Source organism: Callionymus lyra, chromosome 15, assembly GCF_982586985.1.
Source record: "Callionymus lyra chromosome 15, fCalLyr1.hap1.1, whole genome shotgun sequence".
NCBI lineage: Eukaryota > Metazoa > Chordata > Actinopteri > Syngnathiformes > Callionymidae > Callionymus > Callionymus lyra.
Window position 1 is genome coordinate 19,304,676 of NC_141832.1, and position 10,386 is coordinate 19,315,061.

Here is a 10,386-nt window from a genome sequence, read left to right on the forward strand (position 1 = left end):
ATTTATTTGCAACACAGACATGAACGGCGTGAATATTCACAGGTTAATGTGAAAACTAGAGGAGTGACTTTAGGCATGAATGTTTATTTTTCTGTTAGTGCACCAGCTAAAGGCTGACAACCTGTTCAAATAATTGTTTTGTCTATTTTTGTATATCCTGTGATTGTATGAGATAACGAATGTAAATATTGGGCTTGAAGATTCTGGTTCAACAAGATCAATTGACAATGTAGAAATTAAATTAATTAATTAAATGAAGTGAAAACCAAATGTATGAACTACTTTAACAAAATAACTAAAATACACAAAAACAACAAACTTCTGTTAAATTGTTACTTCAAAGATAGAAATGTGTGACATTTGTAGTTGAAATTCTATGATTGTAAATGTATGATGTATACAAAACTAAAATTGTGTTTGATGCGAAGTAAGTAAGTAAGTTATTTGTATTTGTATAGCGCTTTTCCAAACCAGGGTCACAAAGCGCTTAAACAATCAAAACAATACTCAATAAAATATATACTTTAAAGGTCAAGAAGTGTACGATTTTGGAAAAAGGCATCACTACGACAGTACGACTGAGTATTAGAGCCACTTGAAATATATTTTATTTTTATTACGAGATTAAAGTCGCATAAAATAAATGTATTATGAGAATACTCCGTTGTAGTAATACAAAATAGCTGCAATTTAAATAAAATAAATATATATATACTATTAAATCTTTATTTACAAAAGTTTCTGCCTTGTGTTAGTATTTTTTTTTTAGAAAGATTAAAAATGCGTTCAAACTGTTTCAATCAGTTTCAAGAATTTATCATTATTTTATTTTTATTTTTGTTATTATCTGAGTGAAACAGATGACTTGTATAGCGTGGATATTCATAAGGTTTATGTAAAGAGCTTACACACATTCCAAAATCGCTTTTAATATGAATTTTCTTCGCATATTAAATTCTATTCATATCATCCATCGTAAAGCGTATAAGAATTGGTGTGTCAGTCACGCCACCAGGGGGCACACTACAAGAGGGATTAGCCGGAAGCGGAAGTTGTCGACTCAGGCGCTGCTAGAATAACAATAAATGCTGTGTACCATCTACTGAAGCTCTAACATAGTTTCTTAATTAATGAATGCGTTGTTAGTTATAAGAAACCCTATTTAGTCGATAGTATTCTTTATTTTAGATCATTTTACAATGACTCGCCACGGAAAGAACTGCACTGCAGGAGCTGTTTACACTTACCACGAGAAGAGGAAAGATACAGGTACGATTTGTTGTCCTTTCAACGAGCAAAGCTCAAATACTTTCCTCAGATACGTTTAAAGTTGAACCCACAATGCTTCACTATATCAAGTACTTTAATTTAAACGTATAAAACATGTGTGTGTTGCAGCTGCTTCTGGTTACGGGACTCAGAGCATCCGTCTGGGTAAAGACGCCATCAAGGACTTCGACTGTTGCTGTCTGTCCCTGCAGCCATGTCAGATCCCTGTGGTCACGTATGTCACTTTTTTACACACGCAGACATGTTTTCCAACATGTAACACTTTGTTTCTGTCGCTGCCCCTTCAGCCCGGACGGATATTTGTACGAGAAACAGGCCATCCTTGAATACATCCTGCACCAGAAGACGCAGATCGCCAAGAAGATGAAGGTTCATCTCACTCTTGCCTCGACTCGTTCTGTCTGATCGTCTAGTGATCCCAGCCGGTGAATTCCTTCAGGCGTACGAGAAGCAGAAGAAGCAGCAGAAGAGCACGAGTCAGCACGAGTCCAAGTCCGGGGAACGGGAGAAGGTGGAGAAGTTCAAGACCCGGGAGAACAGCATCGTGTCCAAACCCATCAATCCGTTCACCAGTACGTATGCGTGAAGGTTCGCCGTCGCTGAGAGGTTTTCCCTGCCGGTGTGAGAGCGCCCCCTAGTCCGCCTTTACAACTCACAGCTGGATGTTCCTCTCAGGTGAAGGTGGCAAGACCGACCAGGGTGCACCAGAGCCGTCTGCTTCCACGTCAGCTGGATCCAGTCAAGCTCTGCCCAGTTTCTGGATCCCATCCTTGACTCCTGAGGCCAAACCTACGCTGGTGAAGAAACCTGTGAGTTCCTTCCACTGACCTGCTCTTTTATCCGGGTTTTGCATGTGTTTGTGATTTTTTTTCATAATGAGTGTCTTTGTTTTTGTGTGTGTCTGTTTGTGTGTAAAGGTTTGGGTTTGTTTGTGTGCGTGTTTTTTGTGTTTGTTTCTGTGTCAGTTAGTTTTGTGTGTAAGAGCGTTTGTTTGTTTGTGTTCTTCGTTTGTGTTAGCAAGTTTTTGTGTGTTTAGTTTGTGCGTCTGAGTTTTTTGTGTGAGTGAGTGTTTGTGTCAGCATGTTTTTGTGTTTTTTTTGTTCGTCAGAGTTTATTCTGCGTGTAAGAGTGTGTGTTTGTGTTATTTGTTTGTGTTAGCAGGTGTTTGTGTTTTTTTTGTTTGTGTGTCAGTGTTTTTGTTTGTAAGAGCAAGTTTTTTTGTGTAAGAGTGTTTGTTTGTGTGAGCAAGTTTTTGTGTGTTTTTGTTTGAGTGTCGTGGTGTTTTTTGTGTGTAGGAGTGTTTGTATTTGTTTGTGTGAGCAAGGTTTTGTGTATAAAAGTGTTTGTTTGTATGTTTTTTGTTTTTGAGAGCAATCCTTTGTGTGTCAGTGTTTTTGTGTGTAGGAGTGTTTGTTTGTGTTTGTGTGAGCAAGGTTTTGTGTGTAAAAGTGTTAGTTTGTATGTTTTGTGTGTGTGTGAGCAAGTTTTTGTTAGTGTGTCAGTGTTTGTTTGTGTGATAAGTATTTTGTGTGCACGTGTTTGTGTGAGTGTGTTTTGTTTGTGTGTGACAGTGTTTATTTGTGTGTGTTTTCTTTTTTAATATTTTTTTTTCTTTAAGGGTAGTTTTTGTGTGGGTATGTCGAGTACTCGACTCTGGTGTTGCAGAATTTACAGACCACATGACTCTTGACAAAGTCGTTACTGCTTTTATTTGTTTTGAAGCCAAAGTAAATCCAATCATCAGCTTTAAAAGCTGCTGTAGTCGACTGTATCCTCTCGTACCCAGTCATTGCTGGGATTTCAATGTTCATAAAGCTGGGCAGGACAAAATGGCAGGAAATTTATTTGCAACACAGACACGTACGGCGTTAATATTCACAGGTTAATGTGAAAAGTAGAGGAGTGACTTTTTGGTATGAATGTTTATTTGTTTTTAAGTGCGCCAGCTAAAGGCTGACAACCTTATCCTGTGATTGTATGAGATAATGTGTGTGTATATGTGAGAAAGTGCGTGTGAGTGGGTGAGGATGAGAGTGTGTCTGTTTGTAAATATTTGTGTGTTATTATAGTAACAATTATGTTAATAATCATCTCCATGGTGGTATTAACTTCCAGAGCAAGACAGTGTTGTGTCCGATGTCAGGTCGTCCCATCAAGATGAACGAGCTCATCAACGTTAAATTCACCCCCATTGACGCCAGTCTGGACCGAGTGCATCTGTTGACCCGTCAGGTCAGTGGTTCTGTCGTTCATCGACGAACAAAACACCTTCAAAGACGCTCTTAACACTTGAGATAACATTCGTTTCCAGGACAGGTACGTGTGCGCCGTGACCAGAGACACTCTCGGCAACAGTGTCCCGTGTGCCGTCCTCCGCACAACGTAAGTCCTGCTCGTTACTGAGACCACGGTCAGGATGGAGGTCTCACCCGTGTGTGTGTTCAGGGGGGCGGTGGTGACGCAGGAGTGTGTGGAGAAGCTGATCAAGAAGGACATGATCGATCCGGCGACGGGGGAGAAACTGACCGACAGAGACATCGTCCCCCTGCAGAGGGTGAGTCGTGAGCTCGAGTGTCTCCTCTGGTCTCCTCTGACCGCTGTGGTTCTGACAGGGAGGGACCGGCTTCGCTGCCTCCGGAGTGGACCTCAGCGCCAAAGAGGCTCGTCCAGTCATGCAGGTGTGAGGGTCTCCAGAGAGTTCTAACATCATGGAATAATAGGTTGTTTCCTGGATCTTTCTTTAAGAATCATTTGCTATATTGTAAAGTTACACTTGTATCATGAAGTCATCAGTTGAACTTCAGCTTCTTTTTTTCTTATTTTCAATAAAATGTACTTTTTTGTACCAAAGTTTTTTGCCTATTGTCGACACTATTTGAAGCTGCCATGAGATTCATTTAATTATGACGCATTTCAGTGAACAATTAACATTTGCGACCCTGGTCTAGAAAGGCGCTATATAAATAGAGATTATTATTATTATTATTTAAGTTGTGATTTTGATAAACTGTATTTAAAAGGTATTTCTTTATTAAACATTATATTTAGCATTTATTTTTTTTATGATTTCATACAAAAGAGTATTCTATTTATTTTTACGTCATGATCCTGTTTACGGTCATGTATTATTACCCTCTTAAAACACACTGTCATTAAAATGACATATGTATATATGTATGTAAATATCTACAGTATATTATATATACTATATCTATCTATCTATATATGTAATATATATACGAAAAGAATAGTTTAACTGAAAAACATTGTTAAGCTCCGTTAAATACAAAAATATTAGAATTTTTAGTGATGTAATTCTTGTTTCCAATTTCAAAGTAAAAAAACAAACATATTTTAGATCTTAATATAGTATAAATTATTAAAATAATTTCTTGTTTAATTACACATTTGGTCTCAACTGTAAAGTTCAACAACAATTTCTTTGATTCATGGTGAATTTTAACGCTATTCTATTTAAACTTCACATCAATGTTGAACTGTTGGCGCCACCTACTGACCGCTAAATAATATGACACGGCTTCATAAAGTAAGTCATTTATATTTATACAGCGCTTTTCCAGACCAGGGTCACAAAGCGCTTAAACAATCAAAACAATACTGAATAAAATATATACTTTTAAGGTCAAGATACAAGAGACAAACACAGGAGTTCCAGAAAATCAAGGAAAAACCTGAACAAATAAAGCTGGTTGGTAAAAGATGGAAAAACACATTTAAAAATCCCATTTATTTGGTGATAATTCAACATCATTCTCTAGAGAAACATCTTAAAGTGAGACGTGTTATAAGCAGCTGTCACTCAAGTCATGTGTCACAGCTCGTCGTGTTCGTCGACCAACATGCCCCCGTAGTCGGTGATGGTGCTGGTCCTGATGCTGTCCGACCGGTCCAGGATCTCGGACAGAGACAGACGCCCGTCCTGACACACACACACACACACAGTGAGGAGACGACATTTGGAGCCATTATTGGTGACATCCTAAAATATGACATCACTTCCCTTCAGGTGGTCATAATGCAAGAAACAAAACAAATGTGTAAAAAAAGGTTTATTTTGATCAGCGACACATGACGGTGTGTCAGGAGTGTGCGTCGGCGCGACAATGGACGGACAACAAAGCCATTAGACATCCACATACACGGTATGTGTCTGATGCTGCCGCGTGACCTTTGACCCCCCATCATCTCCACCATGCGACAGCTCAGAGCTCGTCGTGTCTCTTTGTTAGATCTTCTCCATAATTGGTGGCCTGGCTGCCCACGAACATGTTCCAGTTGTTCAGGATCTCCTGCTTTGTTATTTTCTCATCCTGGTGATTGAGGGATGATCAGAAGGAGGAGAGGATAGAAAGTGTGGAGAATTAATTTCCTCAATTAAGTCGAAATCTCACGTGTAATTAAATGGCGTGAGTGTGTGTGTGTGTGTGTACCTTGTCCGTGTCGGTGTCGTGGATCAAGTGTTTGGCCTCGTTGTCAGCGTGATCCACGCCTCCAGGAAGAACCCAATCTGCTACCTCGTTAGCATCCAGGTAGCCGTCCTGCAGGAAGCAGCTAGCGTTAGCAACGCGCCACAAATTTGCTTCTACGTGACTGGCTCGACGAAAAATATATTTCTATGGAAGTATATCAGTGTAATTTAAATCATTCAATATTAATATGGCAAACTGTTTAAACTTTGTTTATTAATAATTATATTTAATAATAAAATGTAACATTTTTAGAATTTAAAGATTAAATTGTTTATATTATTTTAATATATTTAACATTTTTTATTATATATATTCATAAATTAACTTTCTAAATTTAAAATTCCCTATAAAAATGTTGGTATATCGTTCCATCAAATTGAAAAGGATACCAAATAAAAAATATATTGAAATGAGAAATAATATTTAAAAATAATTAAATAAGAGTATCAATCTCCATTTGCAAGAAAAAAAAAATATTACAGAAAAGAAATCTCCTTCAAATATACAAATTATTTATTTAATACTACTTAATTTTTAAAAATAAATGAAAAAAACATTTAAAATGTTAAACATGTATATGTCAGCCATCTAATATTCAGATGGCACTGATATACTTTCATACATTTCAGTTTATATTTACCTATATAAAATTATTTTTAACTGCTTTCCAAATTTTCACACACTTATTGTATAAAAAAGTTTCTTCAAGTACATCAAATGCGCCGATATTAGATATCGCAAAACAGCGGCACCTTGCGGTCAATTTTCTATCTAACTTCTTTAGCGCCTTATTGATAAATAAAATTGACTTATTTGAAAACATTGTTCTGACGTTTATATACTGTATATAAAAAAAGAGAAGAAATGTATGACTTTGATTTGTTTTAAGTATAGAAATGAATCAAAATGTATTTTCTTTCCAAATAAAAGCAATATTTCTATACTATCCAAACTAATAACCAAAAGAGTTTCACAAGACGACTGACCTGGTTGAAGTCCCTGAACTCGTAGAATTGTTTCCTCTCCGTTTGGACCCAGTCCGGCTCACTCTCCCCCTCCTCGGGCGAGAACATGTCGCCTTCAGAACGAACGCCAACGACGGTCAGAAGGTTGAGAAGATCGAACCGAACCAACATTCACTCACCGATGTACTCGTTCAAATTGATCTTTCCATCTCCATCCTTATCAATGTCCTCGATCGTCTCCTGATAAAAAAAACCCCCACAGAAGCCCATCAGTCCCGAATCTTTGAGGCCACGTCTGTGGATCCTGCTCACCTGGATCACCACGTCCTTCATGTAGTCGAACTCCTCCGGGTGCAGGAAGGCGGTGAACTGGTCTCTCGTGGCGAGGCCGTCTCCGTCTCGGTCGGCGTTCTTGAAGCGCCGCTCGTCTCGGTTGTGCATGGACTTGTAGCGGGCCTTGTCCTCCACGTCGTCGAACTCCTCGTCTGAGGAGACATTTTCATGAGGATCAAGTTTGAAAAAAAAAGATCTGCAGATCTTGATGGAACTTTTCTAGTAAAAATGAAGGTTAAATAAAAGAAAAGCATGTCATTTTTTACAATCAATTTATATTTATTTTAATCATAATTCATTTAATGCAAAGCTTATTAAAAAAACACTTAATTGTTAATACTACGGTTTTATTATGATTAAAACAAATATATATATATATTTTTTATATATAAAAAAACGTTTATATTATATGTTCCCACGGTTGTCCCTGCGCCCCCAGAGGCAGCGCAGCGCAATTGCATAAAGTAAGCCCTACATTTAGCATTGTTGGCTTAAAATCGCTAAAAAAGTATCCTTTAAAATCTACAACCCTGATATTTGACATGTAAATGTAGCAATCATGCTTTTTTTTGTCATATTTGCAAGGTGTCTTTGAATGCATCACGGTTGTCTTTCTCTCAGTTTTACACACAAACAGTGCCTATTAATTTCAATTACGTCAGTAAAACTATTGAAATATCGTAGCTGTTAATCATATTAATATAATATAATTATATATATAAAAAAATATATAATTAATAATATTGTTGTTGCAAACTATAAACATGTTTTTTCGAGTGAGGCGGGACGAAGATGTGGATCCATACTCAGGTAAAAGCCGTAGGTGGTGTTCTTGTACTCCTGCCAGGAGATCTTGTCGTCTCTGTTCTGGTCGTACTCCCTCCAGTGCTTGTTGACGTTCTCCTCGATGTATCTCCTCTGGCGGTGCTTGATCCAGGAGTGGAGCTCGCCGTGGCTGACGTAGCCGTCCTTGTTCGTGTCGATGCGATCCACGATCTTCCTGCGGGACACAGGAGACGAGCCGTCAGGACGTGCATGGGAGAAACTGCTTTGATGTAATTTAAAGACACAATATTCCACATTTGAAGTAGTTTTAAAGTCGTCAAAACAGTTTTCTAGATAACAATATAGTACCGTATTTTCTGCACTATTAGGCGCACCGGATTATAAGGCGCACCTTCAATGAATGGCCTATTTTAGAACTGTTTTCATAAATAGGGCGCACCGGATTATAAGGCGCATATAATAAAAGATACAGTGTTGGGTTGCAAGCAGACAAATGTTGAGAGAGCAGCAGTGAAGTTGAACACGTGTATGACAAGTTGAACGCATGTGTATTACTGGTTGAGCGCGCAGCAGAGTGCTTTTGAGTGTACAACAACCAAGACACACTTGCTCAAACCGGTGGCAGTAATATCACTCCAATGAAGACAGTGTATCATGAAGCTTCATCTTTTAAAAAAACATACAACTAATCGCTTCTTCATCTTTAAATGTTACATTTATGAAGACACTGATATACTTCCATATATTTGAATAAAAAAAACATAATCAACCACATTTTTTTCTGACAATTGTAGAACATTTTTTCATTTACTTCATCTGAAATTAACTCAAACAAAAGTATTGGATATTTTTAAGACAACTTTGGATGTCTTTATTAAAAAAACTATTGAATTTTTTCATGGTTTATTAAAGAAGGGCCAACATAATTATAAGAGAAAACTCTACAATGTTTGCCTTTATACAATCATTTTAACCATCACGTTCATTATGTTGTCAACTGACAGCGCCACCTACTGAGCTCTAAAGAAGAAAGTTTCATCAGTTTTGCTTTCATTTTAGGTTGGACTATTCTGCTGATTTTTCTTTTATGTTTCTAAACCTGCAGAAAGACATAAGGCAACGGAGATACTGCACATGGTTCTCGAAGCGACGCTGCACGATTTGGAAATTTCCAACCTGTCCTGAACCTACGCCAGTCTGTCTTTGCTCTCCTCGGGGGTCAGCTGGTCGAAGGTCTTCGCCTCCTCTTTGCCCAGGAAGGCCTCGTGGTCGTACTGGAAGCCGTGAGCGGCGTCGTGCGGCGTGTCGCTCAGGTCGGCCTGGTGGTGGACGCGCTTCTCCTGCGCCGGGACGGCGACGGCCGAGGCGACCATCAGGCAGAGGGCCGAGAGAGAGGTCAGCAACATGGTGGGAACCTGGGAGATCTGGGCAGAGGTCAGAGGTCAGGGTAAGTTGATGGAATCAACTAAAAGGTAAGTAAGTAAGTAAGTATTTTTTATTGGTATAGCGCTTTTCCAGACCAGGGTCACAAAGCGCTTAAACAATCAAAACAATATTCAATAAAGTATATATTTTAAAGATCAAGATAAAACTGATAACACAACAGGAGTTCCAGAAAATCAAGGACTTCAAGGTCTTAAGATGTTTCTTAAAGGAGTCAGTAGATCCATCAAGCGCAAAGAGAGAGGAAGATCGTTCCAAAGCTTAGTAACAGGGATGATACATGAAGAAATAATATGCATTAAAAAGTACTTTAAGAAAGGTTGGAGATATTTCCTTTAAAGGAATCTTATTGCAGCAGATGACGTATACATAAGCCCCGCCCCTATCCTGGGAACATTTTGAGGAGTCACTGGAACCAGTTTCTTTATGAATAAAATACATAAATAATGTTAAAATTAATAAAAACATACCGTTTTTATTTATTCACAATTAAAAAAAACAATAACTTTATTTCCCCTTTAACTACGAGTCAAATAGACATGGAATTAAATAATAAAAATAGAGAATTCAGTATAAAAGGTGTATTTTTTTTGTTGTTTTTTTGTTATTATAATGATGTCAATAATCATGGACTAAACAGGTTGGTACATGAACGCATCACACAGGTATTCCCAGTGACCACCGTTACATAACTGGTTTCTTTAAAAATGATTCCCAAATTTGGGTAGAAAAAACTTACAAAGCACGTGAACAAAAAGCTACAGCTGGAAACACACGTGAAGATCATGACATTTGTGTATTTATTCGTGTCATGTTGGAGTTGGTGGTTCAATTCCTGCTCAAATCACATCACTTCACTCGTTCCTGGACACGTTGCAGCAAGAACGCTTTGCAGTCGAGTATTACACGATGTATTGACTTAAACACGTGCAAACACAGTTTTACACGCAGTAAAAAACCAAAACAAGCGAAAACAAACCAAACTCACCAAGTCCAAGAATTCTTCAGGCGGAGGCACAAAAAAAGCGTCAGTACGCGTTGGCACTGTACCTTTAAATAACAGTTCTGAGAGGGCGGGA

The 10,386-nt window shown here is 38.2% G+C and overlaps 2 protein-coding genes across 3 annotated transcripts; one reads left to right on the forward strand and one right to left on the reverse strand.

Moving 5' to 3' along the window:
* The first annotated feature begins 1,059 nt into the window (after positions 1-1,059).
* On the forward strand, positions 1,060-4,131 carry nosip (nitric oxide synthase interacting protein). Its single transcript, XM_087810087.1, has 9 exons — positions 1,060-1,269; positions 1,399-1,504; positions 1,578-1,659; positions 1,730-1,862; positions 1,966-2,099; positions 3,406-3,522; positions 3,602-3,672; positions 3,736-3,844; positions 3,903-4,131. The coding sequence occupies exons 1-9, from the start codon at positions 1,200-1,202 to the stop codon at positions 3,972-3,974; spliced, it is 894 nt and encodes a 297-aa protein (XP_087666213.1). The 5' UTR covers positions 1,060-1,199; the 3' UTR covers positions 3,975-4,131.
* Positions 4,132-5,019: 888 nt separating this feature from the next.
* Positions 5,020-10,346, reverse strand: rcn3 (reticulocalbin 3, EF-hand calcium binding domain). Of its 2 annotated transcripts, none has more exons than XM_087810089.1 (8): positions 10,296-10,346; positions 9,056-9,288; positions 7,885-8,078; positions 7,058-7,230; positions 6,925-6,985; positions 6,767-6,858; positions 5,742-5,849; positions 5,020-5,230 (listed from the first exon to the last, which is right to left on the reverse strand). In XM_087810089.1, the coding sequence occupies exons 2-8, from the start codon at positions 9,268-9,270 to the stop codon at positions 5,123-5,125; spliced, it is 951 nt and encodes a 316-aa protein (XP_087666215.1). In that variant the 5' UTR covers positions 9,271-9,288; positions 10,296-10,346; the 3' UTR covers positions 5,020-5,122. The 2 variants fall into 2 exon arrangements, with proteins under 2 accessions (XP_087666215.1, XP_087666214.1); XM_087810088.1 differs by lacking the exon at positions 5,020-5,230 and adding an exon at positions 5,351-5,621.
* Between the last annotated feature and the right edge of the window lie 40 nt (positions 10,347-10,386).